This window comes from Thunnus thynnus, chromosome 11 (genome assembly GCF_963924715.1).
Source record: "Thunnus thynnus chromosome 11, fThuThy2.1, whole genome shotgun sequence".
Classification (NCBI taxonomy): Eukaryota; Metazoa; Chordata; class Actinopteri; order Scombriformes; family Scombridae; genus Thunnus; species Thunnus thynnus.
In genome coordinates this window covers 18,216,851-18,242,809 of record NC_089527.1, presented here as the reverse complement: position 1 = coordinate 18,242,809, position 25,959 = coordinate 18,216,851, and the positions used below count along the sequence as shown (strand labels likewise).

Below are 25,959 nucleotides of genomic sequence, written 5' to 3'. Positions count from 1 at the left end.
AAAACATTTACGGGAAGGAGACAAGACTATGTATTGAAGGAGTGAATGAAGGGCAATTAGCCAACACCTCAGCCTCCAGTGTAACATTACACAGTGAGGTAGTGGGAGGTGCTGATGGAGAGGGTTTCACCACTCACCCTCCCCCACCATTTTGCCTCTCCCTGAGAGCTACACAGATTTATGAGCTGTTCGGTAGTATGGGTCTACATATATGTGTGTGTGTGTGTGTGTTGTTGCTCTGTCCTTGTGTGGGGGCAGGGTTCACATAAGTCGCTTTGTACTTTGCTACGATCCAAACACACTCAACGTGGCCCTCCCGTCTCTTATCAGAGGCCCTCGCTCCATTAGTGCCATGCCGGCGCAGGAGGGGAGATCCGTGCTAATCTTCCTGTAAGAATGTAGCAGATGGGCCAGGTGGAGGGCTAGGAGAGCAGGACTAGCTAACACTGCGCTATCTTTGACCCCCAGCACCGTGTGGTAGAGACGGCTCAGACTAGCTCTCCTCCACTTCTCTCCCTTATGTGCTTCTCATCTCCGACAGTCTTATCCGCTACAGACAGAGGTCACCCATCTGTCTCAGGCATGCTGCTCTCCTCCCTCTATGACTATTGCAGTTTAATTAAAAAACAAGATGCCTTTCATTTCAAACTGACATTTCTATCATTACTTAACCACTGAAAATGTCATTAATCCAGTCCTATCATGTAGTTGTTGCTCCTTTTGATAAATATAATAACATAATAACTGGAACTCTTTGCTCATCACGCTGTCACTCAAAGATTTTCACTCCTCAATGTGTCAAATTTAATATACAAGTTTGTGCCACTGTGTTGATGAGCTAATGAGAATGAAAGCCTTTGAAACTGTAAAACTGAAACACAGCCTCATTTAATGTAAATGGTGTGAAACACCTGTCATTATAAGGCAATACAAACAGCGCCACGTACGCCTCCAAAATCACAATAGAGTTGAATCAATGCCTCTCTGAAACAGTTTAAACAAAAACAGGTCATTATAACCTTCACAAAGGTAGGATTTACTGCAGGTCTGTTGTATTAGACTACATTAGTTGTTGCTAGGTTTATCAAATAAATGGCCAACTGGGTGTATATTGATCACAAAATATTATCAAAATGAAAATTACAAGTCTTTGCAAATACTCGCATCATAATCATAATCGCATCAATTTTAGAGGCTTCTGTCTTTTCCTCTTATTATATTTCAGAACATTCAAAATTTGTTTATGTAAATGTTTGCATGCTTCGTCTTCTACAATTTAGTGGTGTCTGAAAAACACAACTTCTTGCTACCCAAACGATTGAGTAAGTGTGTCTTACAAATTCAAACTAGGCCTTGATTTACTTAATTAACTTATACGTGATAAAAAAATCACAACAATATAGAGCTGTGGTCTTGCCTTAGGTGCAGCACCTGCATATTTGCAGTACTTGAAGAGTTGTAGAGTTTATAGACACAAATCTCATGTATCAAAAAAAGAATGCAGGGGCCAAGTACTTGTTCGGTTTTCACATGCAGTAAGTCCTGCTGGTCATAGAAAATATATGTTCTTCAATCACTCATAGGCAGCATTTAGATCAGCATAATATATAAAAACACAGACTGATTAATTTATAGTAATTTATCTCGTCTTCTCTTAGATGAACTGACCTGTGATCCAAACGGAGACTTCCAATGTGACAACCACCGCTGCATCCCGTTAAGATGGAGATGTGACGGGGACGACGACTGTGGAGACAACTCTGATGAACGCAGCTGCGGTGAGTGCTCTTCGCTATCACCGATCAACAGACATCATCCGGTTTTGTTTGACGTTTAGTTTGAGCACTGACTGGAGTGTAAACTATGAAAAGCGGGATTAGTTTGATATGATTCAAGAGTCTTTTAAGTATGTTTAGTTTGGGATTTTAGCTCTTACTATGAAACGTCCAAATGAAACGTGAGTGCTGATGGCAAAGAAAAGTCCTGCAATCATTTTATCAGACAGCAGGGATGTTTTGTAAGAGGCTCAACACTTCTGCCGACAGGAGAGTGCTGAGAGAGGTAGTCTTATCAGGTGCTTGAGAAACAGGCTGCCCTCAGCGTGTCAAAGAGAGGGAGTGAAAGGAGTCTGTCACCTCTTGCCCTGGAGAATTTAAACATGTCTGAGAACATGCCAGTTTATAAGGATAATGTAGCCTCTCAAAGGAGAAACAGTGAATGGGGTTAAATCACGGTGTTGCCGCTCCCCTTGTTACTGCTGATGCTAAGAGAGTTTGTTGTCTGTGAACTCTATGAGCTCACTGCAGAGTAACGGCTGCACTTGTTATTTGGGTCAGTGTGGATGTTTTATGTCATAATATGGAAGAAAATAAGACGGGGCATTTTTAATCGTCTTTATGTATTGTTACAAGTGTGTGAATTCACTCCAGGGCTTTTACTCCTTCTGATTAATGTGTGTCTAATATGGAAATTTAACATGAACAGAATAAAGATCTGCATGTGTTTAATTCCACACTGTGAAATTTCTGCTCTCCCGTTTTCCCTCAGCTCCACGCGCGTGCACAGAGAGCGAGTTTCGCTGTGAAAATCTGCGCTGCATTCCCGACCGTTGGGTCTGTGACCATGACAACGACTGTGAGGACAACTCAGATGAAAGGGACTGTGGTAAGTGGAGGCTCTTTGTTTTGGCCCGGGGTCTGGCTGTTTGTGAGTAACTGAGGGCTGCTAAACAAAGAAGCAATAAAACTTCAAGTTTTTAAGGATAGACAGACAGGACCACCGATAGTCATTTATTCAGAAAGAGTTTAATCAGTCTGCTACAACTGAAGGTTTTCTTCCATATAGTTCTGGTAGAGTGCAGGACTGTTGTAGAAAGTCTCAGTGCACACCACACCATATATGTAGAAGTTATTCTAGATGAACATGAGCAGGAATAAAGAAAAATATGCTGCTGTGAGACTTAAAATTTTACAATAGTCATTTATTCAATTTGCTAGAACAGGAAGACAGAAAATAAATTCAGGTTGCAGCAAATGTCTCTTTATTGTACTGTAGATATTTTCCGTGACTGTAATGTACTTTTATGTGAAGTAATTCTACATTGTTTGGCTGTGTTGCAGAATTGCGGACTTGTCATCCTGGTTACTTCCAGTGTGACAGTGGTCACTGTATCGCTGAACGTTTCAAGTGTGATGGCAACGCCGACTGTCTGGACTATACAGATGAGACGTCATGTCGTGAGTTTCAACATAAAATGGTTTTCTCTGCACACTCTTTAGAAATAAGTTTATTGTCTCCATCACAAAAAGAGACACAGATTCCGTTTTAATGACCTTGAAGTTTTGCTTTCATGAGGATTGTGAGTTATTCATTTTCAGGTGTGTAAGTCACAAACTTGAGTTTAACAGCATGGCTCTGACTTTCAGCGCCCCGCTTTCCGAACGGCACATACTGTCCTCCCTTCCTGTTCGAGTGCAAGAACCACGTATGTGTCCAGCCTCATTGGAAATGTGATGGAGACAATGACTGCGGGGACAGTTCAGACGAGGAGCTTCACCTCTGCTGTAAGTGACATAAACACTCACACAGCCAGTGTGCACAAAACCAAAACCTGTTACATTCTAGCCAAATTGTCCAATCCTGAAACACAATAAACACCATAAAAACTGACCTGCTAAGTGGATGTTTTGGATTACTGAATCTGCTGAACTTTTCTCTCTTTTCTTTTCTTTTCTTTTCTTTTCTTTTCTTTTCTTTTCTTTTCTTTTCTTTTCTTTTCTTTTCTTTTCTTTTCTTTTCTTTTCTTTTCTTTTCTTTTCTTCCACAGTGGAAATTCAGTGTGAGGCTCCGTTCCGTTTCCGCTGTGACAACAACCGTTGCATATACAGCCACGAGTTGTGTAACTCTGTTGATGACTGCGGTGACGGCTCTGATGAGAGACAGGAAAACTGTACGTATGACACTTTTTGGAACAGAGTGCAGGACACATTTTAAGCAGTTGCAGTTATATTTACCTACTCAAGCTAATATTCTGTTAATGTATTTGTACATCTACAGTATCTTTTGTTGATCTCCTGAGTTGATGTTTCTCTCCATTTAGGCCAAAGCCCCACACATGGTCCCTGTACAGATGATGAGTACAAATGCAGTAACGGACAATGCATCCCTCTACAATATGCCTGTGATGATTATGATGACTGTGGAGACCAGTCGGATGAGCTCGGCTGCCGTAAGTAACATTAACAAAGAGCATATTAATGACAGTGTCATAAACAGTGAAATCAAAAGGAAAGATATATCACTTTAACATAAATTCAGCTGAATTAAGTTAGTAAGGCTATTTGTAGTGAGCAAATGAACATATCTTGTAGTGGATTCATTCAATACCACCACTGTGATCATAATGCAATAAACTATTTTGGTAATTTTGTTTGACCCCAAGTTGACTTTGTGCAAAAATAAATACAAGATAAAACTATTAAACATACTATATAAAGTAAGTACAGTTACCTCTCTGAGCTTGACATTCAATATTTTGTTGTATCTACTCCTGTTAGACCAGCACGTTGGACACACTTGCAGTAACAACATCTGTGAACATAACTGCACTGACCTGACAGACGGAGGCTTCCTCTGCTCCTGCAGGCCTGGCTATAAGCCCAGAACAACAGAAAAACACACCTGTGAAGGTGAAGGACACATCAGTTCTTCAATCATATAGTTACTCCATTTTAATACTAACACAGAAATTCAGTTTACATTTTCTTATTTTTCTCTTTCTCCTGCTTTTGGAAACAGATGTCAACGAGTGTGAGGTGTACGGGACATGTCCCCAGGACTGCAAGAACACAAAGGGCAGCTACGAGTGTTTCTGCGCTGAAGGCTTTGTCTCTTTTGGTGAGCCGCATGGGACGGAGTGTGCTGCTCAGGGTAAGAGCTCGACATTCAAACGTAGGGCAAATTCCTCGCAGGTTCCCTCTGATGTTTCATTAGAGTGTTGAACCAAACTCACCTCATAAAATTCACCACACCCCCTTCTCTGTATAGGAAACCCACCAGTGCTGCTCCTGCCGGACAACGTTCGCATCCGTCGTTTCAACGTGTCGTCTGAGCAGTATTCAGACTATGTGGACAACGCTGAGCACATCCAAGCTTTGGACTACCTGTGGGATCCAGAGGGACAAGGCCTCAGTAAGACTAATCCTGTAGAACTTTTAGTGTTGTGTGGCTACAGTGAATATAAAAGCAACAAGTTCAAGTAGGATAATCTTAATCCTCCACCCTGCTGTGCTGTAGGTGTTGTGTACTGGACAGTTCTGGGTCGAGGATCACAGTTTGGCTCTATCAAACGGGCCTATATGACCACGTTCAACGACCACGGCAACAACCCAGTGAAAGAGGTGGATCTCAACCTGAGATATGTTGCTAATCCCGACGGCATCGCTGTGGACTGGGTTGGCGGGTAATTCACCACTTCACTGTTGTAGAAGTTGCTCTAAATTTTGTCCAGTTGATCAGTTTACACTTATTACTGTGTACAGGCACATTTACTGGACAGATTCAGGCACCAATCGAATTGAAGTGGCCAAACTGGACGGGCGGTACAGGAAGTGGTTGATCCACACTGACCTTGACCAGCCTGCTGCTATTGTTGTCAATCCATCGCTGGGGTATGAAAATATTGACCTTTAGTTTGAAAAATATATTATTTGCATCCTTCATTGCATTTTTCAGCATGAGTAATTTGAGTGTTTCTGTGATTGTTTCTGTACTGGCAGAATGATGTACTGGGCAGACTGGGGCAGGAAACCCAGAATAGAGTCAGCATGGATGGACGGTCAGCATAGAGAGGTGCTAGTTAATGAGGAGGATCTCGGCTGGCCTACTGGCCTGACTCTGGACTATCTGAATGGAAATAGGATCTACTGGTGTGATTCCAAAGAAAACATCATTGAGTCCATGAAGCCTGACGGCACGGACAGAAAGATCGTCATATCAGGAGGTCAGAGTACTGACACACAGGACAGACAGTCTGCATGTTGTTTTATGGACAGACACTGATGCATTCAGTTTTTAATTAAAACTACCACTTTAATTAAAGATTGAATATAATGTGTGTTGATGGTGTTGTGGTTTCTCTGTTCCAGACATTGGACATCCATACAGTCTGGATGTCTTTGAGGGACATGTGTACTGGACAACAAAAGAGAAAGGTGAAGTGTGGAGGACTAATAAGTTTGGGAAAGGAAGTAAAGTCAAAGTTCTAACCATCAACCCCTGGCTGACTCAAGTCCGCATTTACCAGGAGCACCGACACAACCAGTCAGGTCAGAGCACAGTGGGGTTCATGTGATAATTGTTCAGAATAATAAACTATGTACTTCAGGTTGAAGGAATCACAAAACCAATATTGGATTTATGCTGATTCGCTCATTCCTTTGACTGTTTTACCAAAATATTTGCAGATTGCACATTCACATGACCCAGATTTCACTTTTTATCTTGTGCAAATTGCAGAATTTTTACTACTTCAAACCAAAAAGTACAAAGACTCATTGAGATTATAAATATCTCTTTCAAGAGTGTCTTGGCCAAGATAGACAAACTGCAATGATGAAATCATAAATACATAAAATTACATTTTTAGGAGGCATTTTATGCCTTTTTATTCTGTAGCTGACAGTAGAGAGATGACACTGAATGATGGGAAATGCAACAAGGGACGTTGCAGTTCATGGTCCTTCACTCCAAGGCCATCTGAAATATTTCATTTGAACAGCTTCAATTTGCTATGAGTTTATTTAAAAGGATGTATCTTCAGGAATGATTCTGTGACAGTTTCTGACAGTGTCTTCATGCTCTGTCCTCTTCAGTGCCCAACCCTTGTAAGAATGTATGCAGTCATCTCTGCCTCCTCCGGCCTGGTGGGTACACCTGCGCCTGCCCACAAGGCTCCTCTCCAGTAAATTTCGACTCCAACGAATGTGATGCAGGTATACAACAGCCTGACTGCATTTGCTGCCTGACTTGTGTGTCACCCGTTTTGTTGCATCTCAGTTTGCATTCGGAGGTTCATTCTCCATGTTTGCCTGGCGTCTCCTGTGTTGTTTTTGTTTTATTGTGGTGTGATATTATTTTGTTGTTGTTGATTTTGTGTATGCCTGGCTTCTGCTCCTGCAGCTATTGAGGCACCAGTTGCAATGCCCCTTGCATGTAGATGCATGAATGGTGGAACCTGCTACACTGATGAAGGTGGTCTGCCCAAGTGCAAGTGAGTTTAGTAGCAGGTGCCATTTATATCAGAGAATGATGCATCTGTCAAACCCAGTAATGCCTGATATTGATGATATGATATTTGGTATTCCACCTTTTTCACTTTAAGATTTTGTTGTCGCATGTAAGTTGTGTTGTTAAAGATTTGTTATCGTCATTTTGTGTAGATGTCCGTACGGTTATGTGGGCAGCTACTGTGAGATGGGAAAGTCAAGTGGCGCTCCAGCAGGAACAGGTACTGTAATTCTTCTGTTATCTAACTTTTATTTAATTATTCTCAATCACTCTTTGGAAGTCAGGTCGTAACTTAAAAAAGCTGACTAAACAAATTCTTACAACCAAAAACCTTTGGGAGTTCTTCACTCATACTCCGGCTGATACGCAGTAGCTACTGTATAGTAACAGTCATAATGTTGGCTTGACTGGAGTAGATCAGAGCCAAAAGTGATGAAGTCACACTTCTTGCTTATCTAACTAAAGGTTACTAAGGCCAACAAAACAACTTAGAAAAACAGTGTTGCTCAGCAAATACTGAAGGGCCAAAATCACACTTTTCTTAATAGATAACCTCAATAATACTACCTCTGATCACTGTTTAACTTCTCTTATGGTTCAGCAGACTAATGAAGCATGCAGAAGTCATAAACAGTAATGGAGTCAGCAAGATATTACTAGCAGTGTTTAAGATCAGTACTGTAAAGATAGTGTCAGCTATGCATACAACTGAATATTTTCCACTTCTTGTCTTTAGCTGTGGCGGTTCTGCTGGCGGTCATTATCATCTTGATTACTGGAGCTTTGGCCGTCGGGGTTTTCCTCAACTACAAACGAACAGGGTCCTTCATCCCCTCCATGCCCAAGCTACCCAGGTATCTCTCGGCTTTGATTCGTTCAGTCTCATTCACTCCCGTTCATTAAATGTGGACTGATACTCACAGCAAATAAATAGGAGTCTTTCGGTTTTGTCCAGCCTCAGCAGCCTGGTGAAGTCCGGTGACACGGGGAACGGGGTAACGTTTCGCTCGGGCGATAACGTGGATCTCGGACCTTCACACATCGGAGTGTCATTCATTGACACGGCCATGCAGATGGTGAGTTCCGGTAGTTAAATAGTTCCCCAAGTCACCGACGATCTACCGTCAGCATTTTTGAGTCACTTCTGCTCGACAAACAAGTTTTCATGTGTAGTATTTATTGACAACTTTCACTTAAACATCACCCCTAAAACTGCTTGTATCAGCAGCGTTTGAGAAAGAACACGTTAACATATTAATTGTTTATCTTTTGAGGTTCAGTAATGAATGTAAAAAGCATTCTCATTAATATAATATCACCATAGGACGACAATTTTTCCATGGACGCTGGGAGGCAGCCAGTCACATTTGAGAACCCCTTATACGCCAATGTTCCTGCAACGTCCAGTGATCCTGCCGTCATTCATGCCACACAGGTACACAAACATTTCATTTAGACTTAAACTGTGTTAGCTGGACATCTCAGAACTATTTAATATGAACACATTTCACTGAAATATAGTAGATAAATAGAAAGCCAGCCAAAGAACAATTCATTGATTTTGATGACATCCATTAGGCAGCTTCTGAAGTTTGATTTATAATTTATTTTGTTCCCACAATCAGGAAATGTTATTTTTACGTCCTCCTCCACTCAGAAATGGATTTTGCTGATTGTTACTTCAGTTGGATCTTTGACCTTCATTGTGTAGAATGATGTATGTGCAGAGTTTGTTTTCACATTCATCTGTTGAAGAGGGAAAGTTCCTCTGTGCTCACCTTAAATCCAAGTTAAAGACCAGTATATAACAGCATGATTTAGTGACACTAGTTTGGAGGCCTGTTGTGGTCCAGTGTGCAGCTTACAAGATCCACCAATTCAGAACATGAAAACATTTTTATATTCATAGATAATGGATTTGTCAATGAGAGAGAAAGAGTGAATGTGTGTGAACAAGGTAATATAACTGTTTTTGTGGAAACACATTTGGCACAAATTATTATTCAAATCAGATTATTTTAATGTCTTAAAACATGTCTGGAGGACATCTTTAAGGACATCTGAGTGAATAATGAGGAATAATATTTTTGGATGTAACTGAAAAAGTTAATGTTTGCTAGCCACATGAGCCTCATCATTGCTCAATATTTCATTAGCAAAATGGTGAAAAAATACCTTCACATTGCTGTTTCAAACCCAGTTCTTCTTTTATTCTATTTAAAAAAACAAGAATTTGGTATTTTTCTGTATTTTTGTGCAGATGATTGTACCCAGCACCTGCATAGACTTTATGGATGCGTGTCTCCTGATGATTCCCTGCAAACTGTCAAACTGTGGTTATAAGTTAAACCAAGTAGTTCAGGTGTTATAGCAGCTTGTAGTTATAATTGATATGACAACCTTACTTTTAAACAGGTTACTGTTAATGTGAGTGGTGAACAGTTACAGAACAACTTTGCAAACCCGGCGTATCGTGCAGATCAGACTGGAGGCATCGTGAACACGTCATCTGTCAGCACCAAACCTGTTGAGGTGAGTAAGTCCACATCAAGCTGTGTAAGTTAAATCAGTCCAGTATGATGTCGCCTCATCATTTGTGTTTGATTGTAGGAGTCAAAGTGGAGCTTATTCAAGCGAAAATTAAAGCCAAGCACCACATTTGAAAACCCTTCCTATTCAGAGGTAAGTCTGGACATGTTGCTGAAGTTTAGTCACAATAAAAAGATATTTTTGAAAACACCAGTTACAAAAAGGAAGCGCAGGTGTCGTTATGCACTTGTTTACCCTCTGAACTGTGTTGCAGATGAGGGATGAGAAGCCTGTAGGAAGCAGCGGGGACACTTCCGCCTCCGAGCCCTCTCCGTTTGCGCCCCCCGCCAAACCTCCGAAGAGGGATCGTCCCAGCACCTTTTCACCAACCGAGGACAGTTTCAAAGACACGGCCAACCTCGTTAAAGAGGACAGTGACGTATAACCCTTCTCTCACAGATGGGAGTCGAAAAAAGAAACACACTTTGCACAGAATTTATTTTTTTATGCAGCCTGTGTACAAAACTCAAATTGTTTTAGGTAAGAGACACACACGTCTATAGAATGAAGAAAACAGTCTTCTGCGACTATGCCTTCTCACATTTCTTATGCCAATTCTTGTGTTAATGTTTTTTTCTTTATTCCGATGTACTATATGTATATCTTTGCACTGAAGCTGCTGATAGAAATGTTAATAAATATGTTGTATATTTGTAAATTTGAACAGTAAGATTTTGTCAGAGATATCTTCAGACTATTTGAAATAGATCTTATGAATAGTTCCACTTAAACACAATAACACATAAAAAAGATGAGCTGCATTCTGAATGTACAGTACTTATATCATCGAAGGTGATTAGAGAAATGTGATAATGATTTTTTTTTTTTTTTTGCCACTGAACAAAAACTGAAGATGTATTTATTTCATCTTTCATGTTTATATACCTCACGTACCTTCAGGGCTGAAAAACAAACAAAAAAAACACAAAATAAATTGGATTTTAACTTATGCCATTAATTTTTCAAAGATATGTTCTCCATTATAAACAGATGCATGAGCTAAAATATGTGTGCGAAGCATGCTAATTGTACTTAATCAAACGCATTTCTACCTTTACCATCCTTGGCTTTGTGACTTTGAATCAACATGATTTTTTTTTTTTAGTAATGATATTGGAACAATGGCCAAAATTGTTTTTGGAGCAATACTTGAACGTGCCCATGTCTGTTTCATGGAAATGAATTTATGTAGTTGATTATCTTGAAGAGCAACATGTGACCTGAGGATGCAGATGTCATTTTATAAACACGGTGAATAAATTCTTAACTTACAGAATGATTTATTTTGTATCATCAATAAAAAAAAAAAAACTGTATCTGTGATCATCCAGAAGATGCCCATAGGGTTTAAATTGCTGCTGCTGAGACATGAATGAATAAATTTCCTATTTTGTAACACAGTCTTGACAGTTTTTTTTCCCCTTATTGCCACAATATATTTCATTTCCTCTCAGTTTTATGTTTTCTTATACTGCTGACAGGAGGAAACATCTGTGTCACACAGGCTACTTTACAGTCCTTTTAGTTTATGTGCTGCTTGCTGGACTTCGTCTCATCTTTAGGTTGAGGAAGAAGCACACTTATGACAAAATCTGACACAAATGACGGGAGGTAGGACAGAGGAATCCAGAAAAATTTGGCATCCCAGCCTGCACCGTAACGTGTGCGTGGGAAACAGGCAGTCAAGGCGTGCTCCATACACCTGGTCACCTTGGAGATGTCTGGGCTGCACAACAAGCCCATAGAGAAGTCCTGAGCTTTCAAATCTGAGGGGAAAAACAAAGGAAGTAGAAGAAGTCTTAGAACATTTATTTGACACTGATTTGCAATTTACTGCACTTCCACTCACAGTCGTCAAAGTATGTCGCTCCATAGGAGTCTTTAACATCTTGAGGGACGCGGGCCCACAGCCTCCTCAGGTCGGCTTCAATAAGATCCAGCCGGGTCACGGCTGTCTTGAAGAAACCAGGTTCAATAATGCTCACTTTGATGCCAAAGTGTTGCATGTCCCTCCTGGATAAAAGAAGTAGACGGTATGTTTTTGTTTTTACTCAGTTCTTATTTTATTTTATTCATCAGTCTGTGATTTTTCTCTAAAAGCAGGTTTACATCATGTTAATATTTAAAACTTTGACTTTAATTGTCTGGCTCATGGTCCAGAATAGAAGAATTTGTGTGCAGTGGTGGAAAGTCATGAAGTACATTTACTCAAGTACTGTAGTTAAGTACAATTTTGTAGTACTTGAGTATTGTTTACTATTACGTATCTTATTCAAACACCTATATTTTGAATATAGAGTCATGTATATTCTATGTATAGATATATTATGTCCTGTATAATTGTGTAATTATACTGATGCCTGTCAATATACATTCTTTATTGTTTGCTTATATTTCAGAACATATAACTTCATTTTCACCCATTTCCTTAAAAAAACAAAAAAGAAAAGTTTTGAAATAATTCATGCAAATTTATCAAACAGAACATTGTTTTTTTCCTCCTCTTTTCTATACCGCACTAAATCATCTCACAACCCCCCAGATTTATCTTTGGAGAGACCCTGACCATTATAGGTTTGGAACCACTAGACTAAACTACCTAACCCTATGCAGTTAAAAGTACAGTAAAAAAGTACTGTTACTCTTTAGACATGAAGTACAATTAGCTCATAATACTTCTGCACTTTTACTTAAATAGGAATTTGATGCAAACACTGATTTTATTTATTTTTACTTGTAAAAATACAAACCAAAGATTGCTTTTCTTAAGGAAACTTAGAGGTTTCAGTGTTGACAAGTCTCCAGTAAATCTCTCAACATTTATGATGATCTGTTGGTTTTGTAATCTCTATCTGAAAAACAAAAACCCTCTGAGAACAACTGTGAATACGAAATAATATATTAACTGGTGTAAATTTATATGTTATTTTCCACGTCAGAGCTACAGACAGCTCAGGTCATCTTACTGGACTCAAGCAGTGTTTACACTGTGAGTTTCATTTGCCTCCATTAAGACATTAAGTTTAACCTCCTTGAAATAAGTAATTTATTTAATTGGTTACTGGGTTTTTAAACAAAATGTAATTTATTACTAGCTGTTGATGGGACGGGATGGCCCACTGGTTTTTTGGCTTCTTCTTCATCTGGCTTTCTTCAGATGGTTTTGGTGACAATGACTGCAGTGACGCTGGCGCTAACCTGTGTTTTTGGTATTTATTGTCTATATATATCTATGTCTATATCTTTTTAAATGAGTGTTGTCTGTAAGCCACATTGCCCCTGATCTGACCTGAAGAGGGTGTGTGATAAATCACTACCTGAGGCTGTCGGAGAAGGCTTCCACTCCCCACTTGGACAGGCAGTAGCCTCCACCTGTGAGCGCCAGTCTGCCCAGAATACTGGCCACATTTACCACCCTACCCTGTGCTTTCTTCAGGAGTGGCAGAAACTGGAGGGTCACTTCAATGACTCCGACCAGATTCACATCCAAAACTTTTGTGAAATCCTCTAACTGCATCCATTCTGTTGGGCCGATCGGTATGGACCTGCCGGCGTTGTTCACCAGCCCCCACAGACCTGCAGAGGAAACAAGTGGGATGATAATCAACTTCTGATCTTCTTTTCTCTTTAGTTAAATAAAGGTCAAAACATGTGACAGGACTTTATAATTTGGTTCTGTCCACATACATCTGAATACCCTTTCTGATATATGATCCTGACCCTTTGACTTAAAGGTCAAAGCTGACCAACCTGCAGGTGTGATTCTCCTCAAACAGACTGTACCATCATCTCATTAACGCTGGCTGGAGGATGTAAAGGCACATCTCAAACGCAAACAGCGAAAGCATACTACTCAGGGCTTTACCAGAAAGTTTGATCAGATCTGGCAACCTTTTATGTCATTTTTAAATACTCAACAGCTCACATGCACCTCTGTAGAGATCTAACACTGGTTTTAGTTTTTAGTTTAATGTTTAATTTAGATGGTGTTGGCACACGAGTACCAAAATCAGAATAAAAAGCTAAAAAAAAAAAGGGTCTTGATGTCCTTCATTCTCTGAACTTTGCATATATATAAATACATTCACATGCAGTATCACACACTACAAATATTTGAATGATTGTGCTGCACTAATCTTGCATTCCTGGTATCTCTGCACACTATGTACACTTAACATATTAATCAGAACCTTACTCCCTCTATAAACTCATCATAATATGTTTTTTGTGCATATTTGTATATTAACATATAACGTTCATATATATTTATTAACTTAACTAAACTTACTGTTTTCTTATTCTGTTCTCCTATTTTTGTTTTTTTTGTACTGACACCAGCACCAAAACATATTCCTTGTACTTGATTTAATAAATTCTTAGAGGTTATATCCTGGTCTCGTAATTATGTGTTGCAGAGGGATGAAACTGGCCAATCCTAAATTACTGGAGCCAGAAAACTAAGGAGAGTGGCTGATATGAAAATCCTAATAAAATAATGGAATGGCACTTTTTCTCACATAACAATAGTTGTTATACAAAAATACTATGTTGATTTGTAAACAGTACAGACTGTGTAGTGTTAAGATAGACTTGACACACTGGAAAAAAGAAAAGTGTGACAGACATGTTCAGTAATTCCGGATTTACGATTAATGTCTTGAATTGCAATCTATGAGGTAAGTATTTTCTCCCTCCTACTGAAAAAAAAGAAAGTTTGTTAAACATATCAGTAGGAGGATGATGAGTTGATGATGGGGTGGTCCAGGTTGCCCTTATCTCTCCCAGTGCCTCACTCTGACTGGCACCCTATCAGCCTGTACCCCCCGCTGTCCGCCCAGCTCACCTCGCTCTCTGACCTCTCTGCTCACAAACTCCACCGCCCTCCTGATGCTCTCACTGTCTGTAACGTTCAACAGGAGGGTCTTCAGTCTGGGGGAGGCCTTGGATGCCAAAGCTGCTGCACCTTCCTCCGTGAGACACGCAGCTATGACGTGGAAACCTTTTTGATCCAGCTGTCTGGCCAGCAGATTCCCAAAGCCGCTGTCACAGCCTGTGATGAACACATGCTTCTGGTTGAAGCCATCGACCTTGTAGGAATCTCTAATGTACCAGCTGAGGGCGGCGAGAGCAGCCAGAAGTAAAGCAGAAGTTAAGGCCAGGTGTGACAGGATCACCTGAAAACACACAACTCACAGCTTTGACTTCTGTAGGATCTTAAAAGAAACATTTCTTATGGCTTCTATCACATAATCTCTCTAAAAAGGTGAATAACTTACCTCTAATAGATATGTTGTTAGGCTGTCAGTTGACACCTGAGAGGAGAAACATGAGATGAGTTTCTGCTGTTCATGTTCACACACACAGGCATGGAAACTTAACATGGGAGTATATCGAGCTTGAGGATATGCACCATTAAAGAGCATCCTCTACTCTGTTTTAAAGGATAAGTCTGGTGATTTTCTATAGTTTCCTTCATATCAATGAATCCAATGAAAAGACAAAAACCAACAATGAACTGATCACATTAACAAATATTGTCTGTGTAGCCGAAGTCCGATTTATTTTATTTCTCTGTGCCACAAACCTCCACTGTTGTCCAAAAACCTTTGAAAACACATCAGTGAGCCACATTGTTGCTCTCAGTGACGTGTTCCTTCATTACCATGAACATCGACACCGTAGTTTATTTACACACACCATCCTGATGCTGTTGATGGTCACTACTGAACTACATCCAGTGCTGAAAATAATCAACCAAGAAGGCAACATTTACCCCTGTTTGAGTGACATTTACTCAAAACTACAGAGTAATTTCTCTGAGAAATGATTTAGCCATTATAAAAGATGAAACTATGTATTTGTGACCCATTTTTAAAGATGTACGTCTTCAATGGGAGCCAATGGGCTGAGTGTCACAAGCAGTCCAGGGAGGTGGGACCCTACTTCTGAGATGGACTAACATAGTTCGTTTTCAACTTTTTATGGGATTTGTTGACAGTTCAGAAAATATAGAATATTGCCTTTGTATATATCCATTAACTTGAGCACACACACCTTTACATATTCAAAAATGCATTTAAATCTAAAGGTCTGTGTCAAAATTTACAAGGTGCAAATTCACCAAATACAGTGTTTATTAACCAAAGTACCAACATTATCACAATAGGGGCTCAATACTGGTTTATTCTGCTATGGCAATAATGCACCTACACACCAGACATGTTAGTGCCAGTATCTTACTAAAGTCGGGTTCGTACATCTATTCCTATATTCCACATATTTAAACACAGAAATAGAGCCATTTTAAAGCCCTCATACCGACTGATTAAATAAGAATCCTTTAAACAATAATAATAAAAGACACCAAAATCCTAAAGGGTCATTTCACCCCAAAGTGGTATCAAGCCACACAGATAGATTTTTAGATATCTTCCTCTGAAACTTATGCTGCAATACAATGGTGAAAAGTAACTCCGCGTATTTACGCAAATACTGTACATACGTACAATTTTGAGGTACCCTCAATTAATTCTACTTTGAAGGTTCCCTACTGAAATGTTTTAAGATACATAAAAATACTCAGAAAATGCTTTTTTCCCACCGAAAAGTCAAATTACCTTGTTGAAATCCTTAAAATTCCATATACTCCTTCTCCCTGATTGAAAAATCCAGAATCTATGAATATACAAGTATATTTCATTTCATAAGTTTAACTGTTGGACACAAGATGTCTCCAACTTCACTGTTTAGTCTGTTATTCGAGTTTGTGCACTGGAGGCTTCAAGTCAACTTTCCTCCTTCAGCAGATGAATATTAAAACAAACTCTGCACATACATCATCCTACACAGTGAAGACAAAAACATCCAAGTCAAGTAGCAGCAAACAAAATACATTTTTGAGAGGAAGGAGACTTTAAACTTCTATTACACTACATCTAAGATGCAAATATTTTACATAACTACATATTAATTTGACAGCTTGTTATACTTTTTCAGATTGTGCTTTTACAGATAAAACATGTCATCTTATAAAATTTTTGTTACAGATAAATCAAACAGTGGTTAAACTGAACACCATCTTGACCAACAAAATGTTAAATGCTAATTACATATAAATGCATCAGTAATAGATCCGATCTATCCGATAATATAATGACTGGTCCATTTTTCTGTATAATGGTACTATACTTTTAGTATTGATACATTAAAAGTAATTAATTGTACATTTTTCTTCTAATATTTTACGTACTAGTAAACACATGACTGTCTGACTTGTAACAGATTTTTGCACTGTAGTATTACAACTTTTACTGTGGGATCTGAATACTTCTTCCACCACAGTGCAATACAGAAGTACAAACATATTGTACCAAGACATAAGAGAAAAACTGAGTGTTGTTTGTGGTGCTCAAACCATTAAAAATGTACATACACGCTTTGTGCACCACAAATAAAATCCCACTGACCTCTGTTGTACTGTGGAACTCTGAAAACTACTCACATGGCAAATTATCGCTAAATGTAAATATAAGAGTTGGAAAAAAAAAATGTATTCGGACTGATCCTTTAATGCAAAATGTCTCTGTTGACCACCAGAGGGCATCATGACACATGAAGATGGTAAATGCAAAAAACAAAACAAAACAGAGACCCCATTAAATTTCCACTCCAGCCTGTCACTCAAAGTATCTGATCCTGACTTTGCCTTAAATCTACATGAATGTAGTTGTTATCAGCTCTGGCAACATGTATAATAATGCAAACATACCATGACTACAGCTGTAGGGATGCAGATATGTCTTCCTCATCAAGAAAACGACTGAACTGAACACAGCGACGGTCCTTTCTCAGGGCAAGTTTTGTTTATTGAGGATCGACTTCAGTGTGTCTGCAGAGTCAAGGTCCATACATCATATAACAACGGGGTTCAATGTTTCACTAGCATGAAGTTGTGTAATACTCCCCGCTTTTGATAACTGCATTCACCTTTTACCTAAAACCAGCCGTGAAAAAACGTCTGGGCCCAAAGGTCACAGAGAAAACCAGTGTTGTGTGTTTTTAATGTTAAAGAGAAAAAAATATTGATCCAGATCTAAAGCGCAGGTTTGAACAGCAGCAGCAGAGGAGCCAAAGTCCATCAAGAACAAAAGCTGTGATTAAAATGAGGACAATACATTAAGGCCAGTGTATGAGGTCAAAGGTCACTGCCTGAGACATAGTGAGAAATCTTAAAGCCAATAGGGCGTGCATGATAATGTCTGGAGGCAATTTAAAAGACATAATGAAGAGCCAAACATGTTTTATTCAACAAAATATGGTGATATGGTGTCAATATTTATTGCAGTAAAAATAACAGACATTGATCTTCTTTTAGGGAGACAAATTTCTCAGATTTGACAGAAACTACAGGACTGATACTTTTGGCATGGGGCTGTTTTTAAGGAAAAGTCCGTCTGAGATGAAGGTCGGCATGTACGACAGAGGCAACCATATGAACTTTGCGTCCCATCCAGGAGAGTAGCGGGTGCGAGGATGAACGGCGGAGATGGCGTGCTCCATACAGCCGACCACCTTCATCAGGTTCCCGTCCGTCAGCTGCGCAAAATTTTCATCCACTTTCTCAAGTGCTGAAAGAGAAACATTTCACACATTTAAATATATAGTCAAGATGACAAACAGACACATGGGAACTCATTAAAACTTCTAAAAGTAGAACTGAGATTTCATCATTTTCTGTGCCAGTGGGCATCACAGCTTAAAAAAAAAGAGAAAGAGCAAGATAATCAATAATTCAGGCTTATTTCTTTCAGACCAGACTGTTTCTCTGTTAAAAAATATGGAACATGAATTTAAAAAAAAGTTGGAAACTGTGCAAATCCAACCCCAGTTGTGTACAGGTGCAGAACAAAAGCAACATATAAAGAAAAAAGAAAAAAGAAATGATGCAATGTTTTGACCTTCAAAGGCTTCAAACTGGATGTTTGTCTGATAAAGACAACGAAGATCAACATGTTGCCTCAGTAGACAATTATTTGGGGATATGAGTTAGAGTTTGCAATACTCAGTGTGCAGATTACCTCTATGTTCTTGTTTTTAAATCTGGAAACTGTCACCCATGCATTCATTAACTCACATCTGGACTACTGCCCTGTTTAATGTTAGTAGAATATCTCTTTGCTGTTTGTAGATCGGTCAAAACTCTTTCAACTGGAGTTGATCCTTACATCCCCACACTGGCCTTTGAGAGTCTTTAGTTCAGTTCATTTTAAAACTGATATTGATTACTTTTAAAACTCAACTAGACCTTGTGCCAATGCTGAGCTGTTAACCCCAACATAATCTCCAAGTGTTTTCCTCTAAATTGAACTAAAGGCCAGATTTAGTTACAAAGGCTATTGTGCTTTGGCAGTCAGACTTCCTAGAAACTGGAATAACCGGCCTGTGAAGATCAAGGCTACACCAACAGTTTCTTCATTTAGATCTCTTATAAAAACCCACTTTTACAAATGTGCTTCAAATTATTATTATTATTTTTATTGTTTTCTATTTTAGCTTAACTTACTTTTGCTTTTATTCTCCTTGAGTTGGGATTATTTTCCATTCTACTGTTTTTAGTTGATCATTTTTGATCACTTTCAAACCTGTATCAATGGATTCGGGATGAAATTTCCTTCATAAAATGTGATTTTTTATGTAAGATTTGGCCAAAGTAATGGGATTTATGTGGAGATTTCACCAGAAGTGTACTCCTCTCCAACTGCTCCTCGTTATGTGACTCCCTCAGTGCTGTGAAACACTCCGCAATACACACTCATTATAAAATAACAGGAGGAGCAACAAAAGACTTTAAAACTCACACTCTAATATCTCAAAAATTGTAAAAGATTAAAAAAACAAACATGTAAATTCAAGATTTGTAGGTCAAAGTCTCATCACTCATTTAAAGTTAAAATGAAGTCTGTATCTAAAACTATGTGGAAGCAGTAAATGTTCAAAAGGTGTGGGTTCGCTCAAACTCTCCATTCAAATATATGAGTATTTTTCTGTGTTCAGCTGCAGTTACTTATTGATTGATTACTTATTGATCAAGGGAATGGGCCAAAAACTTGCTTAATTTTGATGCCACAGGTGTGAGCAAGACAGACATGTCTCACCCTGCAGAAAATTCTCATCCTCACATCTTTGAGATTTGATGTTTCGCTATGACAGAGGAAGTTGCTATAACTTTATTGTAAATGCTCCAGTTTGCCCCAAACTTTACATGTTTGATAAGACACCCGGCCTGAACACATCTATATGACAATATTCCATCAGTGATGCAAACTGGCCCCCTATGAAATTTCAGTGAAGCAGCCCCAGCGGCAGGCAAAATAGCGGACGAAGGAAGTGATGTTTATCTTCTTCTTGCACTGTCTGAACACAGCCCGGGTCTGAAGACATCTACATGTCTGACATGTAAATTCAAGATTTGTAGGTCAAAGTCTCATCACTCATTTAAAGTTCAAATGAAGTCTGTATCTAAAACTATGTGGAAGCAGTAAATGTTCAACAAAGTGTGGGTTCACTCAAACTCTCCATTCAATTATATGAGTATTTCTCTGTGTCCAGCTGCAGTTACTTATTGTCTCTACAAACCTGACAGTACATGTTTCAATCAAACTTTGACCAGGTCATGTGGGTTCAAATTCTTTCCTTTTCTAAAGATAGATTTGATGAAAATTAGGAAATGAATTTGTTTTAAGCACAATCTCACTATTCTTCCATATTGTCTGTTTCTCATAGTGTTACCTACTGTGCACAGGAAGTCTACCTTACAACACACATATTACATAGTATGTTCTCAACAACATAAACTACGACATGCCTTTATTTCGCATTTGTGTTTGTTACTTTGTGGATGTTTTCTAGCTCCAAATAGCTTCATCACTTCTTACACTGTCCAAAAAAACGCCTGCGTATGAAGAAGTCCACGTGCAAACCCACCAACCAGGTCACAGTCCAACGTGCACGGGGCGCAAGGGCCCGTTCATCGCTGCTTGCAGCTTTCATTTGGAGTATCAATTTGACTCTGAATCTAGCAGTATTCTTTGTATCCTACTTGACAAACACACCAGAAAATAATTCAAAGTTTGTATCAAGGATTTTTCTTCTAGTAGAAAAAACACAAAACAAAACTGCAACCATTTACATATTGAATAGTAAAGATAAAAGATTAAAATAGTTTATGTCATGGAGAAGATCAAAGCAAAGCTTCAAGTGAAAACAAATATTTATGGAGAGACAAACACCACTTGTACAAGCTCTGTCAGAACTAAGCCTCTTATTAGTCTTTTACTTCATTTTCTTATCTTATATGACTTGTTGACAGAATCTCCTTTATGTTCGTGACTGTTCTGCAATGTATTGAGCTGTTGTAATAAAAACAGTTTTTTTAAATATTCATTAACAAAGATACGGTAACTCACATGTGTCCAAGAAGCCACGTCCATAGTCGTCTTTCATTTCCTGAGGTAATCTGTCCCAGAGCCTCTTCAGGTTGTTTTTCACCATCTCTGTATCAGTGACGTTTGTTTTGAAGAAGCCTGGCTCAATGGCTGAGACCTTGACTCCGAAAGGTGCCAAGTTTAAACTGAAACACACAAAAAAGGTTGCTGTAAATGTAACAAGTAACGATGCACGTGCAGCGTAAAACAGTAACATCTCCTCTCACCGCAGACTGTCATTGAAGGACTCCACTCCGTATTTGGAGACACAGTAAGGCCCGCCGAACGGGCTGATTCGCCCAAACACACTGGCGACGTTGACCACTCTGCCTCTGGCCTTCTTGATGAGAGGGAGGACGCTCAGCGTTACGTCGATGACACCACACAGATTGACAGCCAGCATGGGCTTGTAATCCTCGATGGTGAGCCAGTCGGTGGGACCAGACGGGAGAGCGATTCCTGCGTTGTTCACAACAGCCCAAAGTCCTGGAGCAACACAACCACAACCAGATACACACACACACACAAAGTTGGAACTATTCCTTTAAAGTTGGTGGGTGTTATTTAAAATACATTATCATCATCACTGCCCAAACATAAATAACATTAATTTTTTCGTAGGATTGCTGTGAAATCTCTCGTCTTGTGAGGTGAGCACAATACGCACCTTTCTGTCCAACCAGAGTCTTGATGAGAGCTGCTGCTTTGCTGACACTTTCAGAGTCGGTGACGTCCAGGTGAGTGGTAGTCAGTCTGTCAGAGGAGATCTTCTTCAGCTCGTCCTCACCCTTCTCCGTGTAACAACCGGCGACCACGCGGAAGCCCAGCTTGTCCAGATGTCTTGCGAGGAGATTACCAAACCCAGAGTCACAGCCAGTGATGTAGACATATTTATCTTCTTTGTTCGGCACTCTTTTGGACTCCTTGAACCAACGATAGATAAACCAAAGGGCCACAAGTCCGAGGATATACAGGAACATTTTTCTAGGGGAAAGAAGAAACCAACTTATACCACCTGAAACAGTAAAATCTGAAATTAAATCCACTCAAAAAGGAACTGAACTCCTTGAAGGTCCTTGAAAGAAGCCACAACATAACCATTGGAGGTATTTCTTATATGCTCCTGCGAAATTGATAAATACTTATAAACAGTATATAAATATAAATATAAACAGTTTAGCCCTGCAATGATCAGTCGATTTATCAATTAGTTGATCGGCAGAAAATTAATCATGAACTATTTTGATATTCAAATACTAGTTTAGCATTTTTTCATAAAAAATGACAAACATTTGCTGATTTGCAGCTCCTCAAATGTGAGAATTTGAAGCTTTTATACATGATAGTCGACTGTTGATGGGACGAAAACAAAACATTAGAAGATTTATCTTGTTGGGCTCTAAGGAATTATAATGAGCACTTGTATTGTTTCCCATTTACTGCCTTACACTTGGTGTTTTTCCATCATCATAGATTCACACCTGCGCTACCTCAGCCTCTTTGTTACCACAGCTACACTACAACCAAACTGCAAAACGCAGTCCAATTCAGTATTTTTCCCAGCACATCGACAGTAAAGTCTTTAAAGACTTGTCAGCATTCACAAATCAAAGGTACATTTAGATTAGAAGAGTGTCTCTGAATACAACAACAGGCCTGAAATAAACAAAAAAAGTAAAACAAATACAAAGTGAAATAAAGTTAATGATGTTATTGGTTGAAGGTGGTTGTACAGCTTGAAACCTTAACATTTTGTATTGTCAAGTCATACATGACAACATCTGCATTAAAATCATCCTGATGTCTACTGCAGTGGACAAGCTATGAAAATATTTTTGTAAAAATATTTGTCTAAATTGGTCTAAATTGTAAGATGTTTCTTCTTCTCTAAACACATAGAAAAATCACATACACAAAAAATAAATTGGAAAACATTTTTTCTGTGGTTCTCAGTTGAACTCCTTCAGTACTTTTCAACACCAACTTAATAATTTAAGACACTTCAAGCAAACGCCAAACATTTGAGGAAATAGAGGCAAGAATCTACCTTTTTGTGATGCTATAACTTAAACTTCAGGTTATGTGATGCTATAACTTAAAGTTATCTTATATATATATCTTATGTCACTTAAAGTTATAGAATCACAAAGGTTTCACGGTTTAAAGGTTTAACGATATGATAATAATAATCATATCGTGTTATGGTGACACCAAACATAAAGATTTGACTGCTAACTGACGTTTTAACCGTTTTAACGGTTAGCCTGATAATCAGACTGAAAGGTATCTCCGTTCACAATATTGCTATTATTATTCCTTTTGGAAAGCTAGATAACATTTCTAGATGTGTACCCGAAGACTCCAGAAAGGACAGGACAGAAGCAGGATAAACTAACTGGACATCTCTTTAAATAGAGCAGAAACACAACTTACATGTATATTTTCTGCAGTCAGAGTCGCATTGAAGAGCAGCAGGATGTGACCCTGCAGAGGTAAGTTAAGAGGTGGACATGGGTACAAAGTTTGTTCCTTCTTAAAAGTTTATTTAGAGCATTTTTACTGAAACATCCGGGTAAATCAGATGCCCTCCTGTGGCCTCTAGATAAGTCCTTCTCTGAAGGACCTTTTTCCATCCATGTTTTTTACCCCACCCGCATTCTGCAAAGACCCGCCCCTACTCTGCCTCTGATTGGCTCTGACACTGATATTCTTACCCTAACCCAACCGTCTCACTCCTCGTGCCTTAATCTAACCAATCTAACCAACGAAGGCAACGAGAACTAGCCAATCAGAGGCAGAGTAGGGCGGGTCTTCGCCGAATGCGGATCATATTTTTATAAAGAGGAGTTCTCTTTATTCATGATGGGAGTGCATGGATGTATAATAAGGGCTCTTATATTACGTCCATGGAGGAGTTATGTGCGAGGAGCGGAGCGCCCTCTGCTGGATACAACATGTTAATATTCCTCTTCTTCCTTTGTTGTTTATTGGTGGTTGGCAAATAGCTTTTAACAGCATCACAGCCATCTTCTGGACTGGAGTGCAGCTACTTTAATACCACTACATTACAGTCATAATACTACTACGTTAAATTCTCCTGCTAGGTCGTGTGCTTTCTAAACATTTAAAAATAGCCTTATAACTCACATCCCCTGAACTGCTCTGTAACATTTCTCTAAAGCCAGATGTTACGTGAGTCCTTTGAAGTGTAACTTTCCATAGGAACATAAAAACCTCCACCAGCAGACACTTCTTTCCACAAGCTGTTGTCCTACTAAACAGCTGAACTGTTATCAAACTGGATTTAACATTTCACATCACTTGTTTAATCCCTGCATTGGTCACTTTCATATATTTAATCAAACTGGACTTTACATCGCACATTGCATTCATCAACCCCCACTCTTACATGGCTTAATTATTCACTGCACCTGTCACATTTATTTTTTGCACTTGTCACCATTTCTTGGTCCATTGCACAGTCAATATTTCATTTCAAATTTTATATCCCATTTCAAAACTATTATTATTCCATTTTGTAAATAGATTTTAAAGTTTAAGTTTAATTTTACTACTACTATGTTGTTGTTTTTTAAAATTATTTCATTATTATTACCTCACTCATGTTCTAATTTTTTTCTTCTATGTTCGTGGGAGCAAACACCAAGACAAACTCTCTGTATGCTGCATACTTGGCTAATAAACAGATTCTGATTCTGCTTTAAGTATCTGTCATTCTTGCCAAGACAGTGCAAAAATACACGTTCCACTGTTTCCTGTAGTCCACAATGCTCACAATCACCAGTAGCGCATTCATGATATTCAGTGTAATGTTCAGACTGGCGAGACCAAACCCGCTCCTTTCTATTTCAATTGCTTTCCCTCATTTCTCCTACTTTCCTTTGAGTATCGGCCTTTATTTCCTCTGTCCCACTCTTCCTGCCATTTCTTTTTAATTTCTGATTTGATTATATTTTTAACCTCAGCCTTCCTATATTTTAATATTTTACTTATTTCTCTTTTCCTTGTTGCTCCTTTTGCTTATTTATCTGCCAACTCATTTCTGTCCACACCTATATGTGCAGGAATTCACATGAACCAAACTTCTTTTCCTGCCCTCTTAATTCTAAATATCATTTGAGCTATATGTCAAGCACAATGTCATATCTCGTATCTGACTGCATGTATTTGATACTTGTTAATGTACAACTGGAATCAGACCCTATTAAAACTTTTATTGGTTTGACTTAACTTAGATTGAGTAAAATAGTTGTCAGTTCCCATTTATATACTGCTAAGTTATCATTAACCCTCTTATTTGACATTACATTTAAGTGTGGAATAATAAATGCTATCCTTACTCTATTGTCCACTGTTTTAGATATATCTGAATATACTTTAACATATTCAGAATAATTTCCCTCAATGTATCTAATGACTTCATTTTTGCCCGTATTTTTTCATTTTTTCTTTCTTTAACTGGGTCAAATACTTCTTCTAGAGTCCATGGTGGGAAACAGAGAATAGCACAGTGGGGCTTAACATTTTATCAGCTATTCTTATTTCATTGACCTTGTTCTCTATTGTCCAACCAAGAACT

General features: G+C 38.8%; 3 protein-coding genes across 9 annotated transcripts in view; 1 reads left to right on the top strand and 2 right to left on the bottom strand.

Moving 5' to 3' along the window:
* The window catches only part of lrp2a (low density lipoprotein receptor-related protein 2a), a 51,312-nt gene extending 40,334 nt beyond the window's left edge, over window positions 1-10,978 (top strand). For 5 of the 7 annotated variants that reach the window (XM_067603514.1, XM_067603509.1, XM_067603513.1 and 2 more), the window contains 22 exons: window positions 1,659-1,778; window positions 2,548-2,664; window positions 3,120-3,236; window positions 3,426-3,563; window positions 3,827-3,949; window positions 4,100-4,228; window positions 4,557-4,688; window positions 4,798-4,929; window positions 5,047-5,190; window positions 5,296-5,461; window positions 5,541-5,669; window positions 5,778-6,001; window positions 6,147-6,326; window positions 6,873-6,992; window positions 7,180-7,270; window positions 7,440-7,507; window positions 8,024-8,141; window positions 8,222-8,363; window positions 8,612-8,722; window positions 9,703-9,819; window positions 9,898-9,969; window positions 10,091-10,978. In XM_067603514.1, coding sequence (XP_067459615.1) covers window positions 1,659-1,778; window positions 2,548-2,664; window positions 3,120-3,236; window positions 3,426-3,563; window positions 3,827-3,949; window positions 4,100-4,228; window positions 4,557-4,688; window positions 4,798-4,929; window positions 5,047-5,190; window positions 5,296-5,461; window positions 5,541-5,669; window positions 5,778-6,001; window positions 6,147-6,326; window positions 6,873-6,992; window positions 7,180-7,270; window positions 7,440-7,507; window positions 8,024-8,141; window positions 8,222-8,363; window positions 8,612-8,722; window positions 9,703-9,819; window positions 9,898-9,969; window positions 10,091-10,261 — 2,861 coding nt within the window. In that variant the 3' untranslated portion in view covers window positions 10,262-10,978. The remainder of the gene's footprint in view (window positions 1-1,658; window positions 1,779-2,547; window positions 2,665-3,119; window positions 3,237-3,425; window positions 3,564-3,826; window positions 3,950-4,099; window positions 4,229-4,556; window positions 4,689-4,797; window positions 4,930-5,046; window positions 5,191-5,295; window positions 5,462-5,540; window positions 5,670-5,777; window positions 6,002-6,146; window positions 6,327-6,872; window positions 6,993-7,179; window positions 7,271-7,439; window positions 7,508-8,023; window positions 8,142-8,221; window positions 8,364-8,611; window positions 8,723-9,702; window positions 9,820-9,897; window positions 9,970-10,090) is intronic. The other 2 variants (XM_067603515.1, XM_067603510.1) reach the window with 1 other exon arrangement.
* Window positions 10,979-11,366: 388 nt separating this feature from the next.
* rdh1 (retinol dehydrogenase 1) lies at window positions 11,367-18,026 on the bottom strand. The gene is made up of 6 exons (XM_067603518.1): window positions 17,645-18,026; window positions 15,153-15,188; window positions 14,720-15,050; window positions 13,194-13,452; window positions 11,726-11,889; window positions 11,367-11,642 (listed from the first exon to the last, which is right to left on the bottom strand). The coding sequence occupies exons 1-6, from the start codon at window positions 17,645-17,647 to the stop codon at window positions 11,398-11,400; spliced, it is 1,038 nt and encodes a 345-aa protein (XP_067459619.1). The 5' UTR covers window positions 17,648-18,026; the 3' UTR covers window positions 11,367-11,397.
* Window positions 18,027-18,158: 132 nt separating this feature from the next.
* dhrs9 (dehydrogenase/reductase (SDR family) member 9) lies at window positions 18,159-24,021 on the bottom strand. Its single transcript, XM_067603519.1, has 5 exons — window positions 23,793-24,021; window positions 22,027-22,343; window positions 21,587-21,845; window positions 21,342-21,505; window positions 18,159-18,503 (listed from the first exon to the last, which is right to left on the bottom strand). Exons 2-5 carry the CDS (start codon window positions 22,337-22,339, stop codon window positions 18,280-18,282), a joined length of 960 nt encoding a protein of 319 aa, XP_067459620.1. The 5' UTR covers window positions 22,340-22,343; window positions 23,793-24,021; the 3' UTR covers window positions 18,159-18,279.
* Window positions 24,022-25,959: the final 1,938 nt, after the last annotated feature.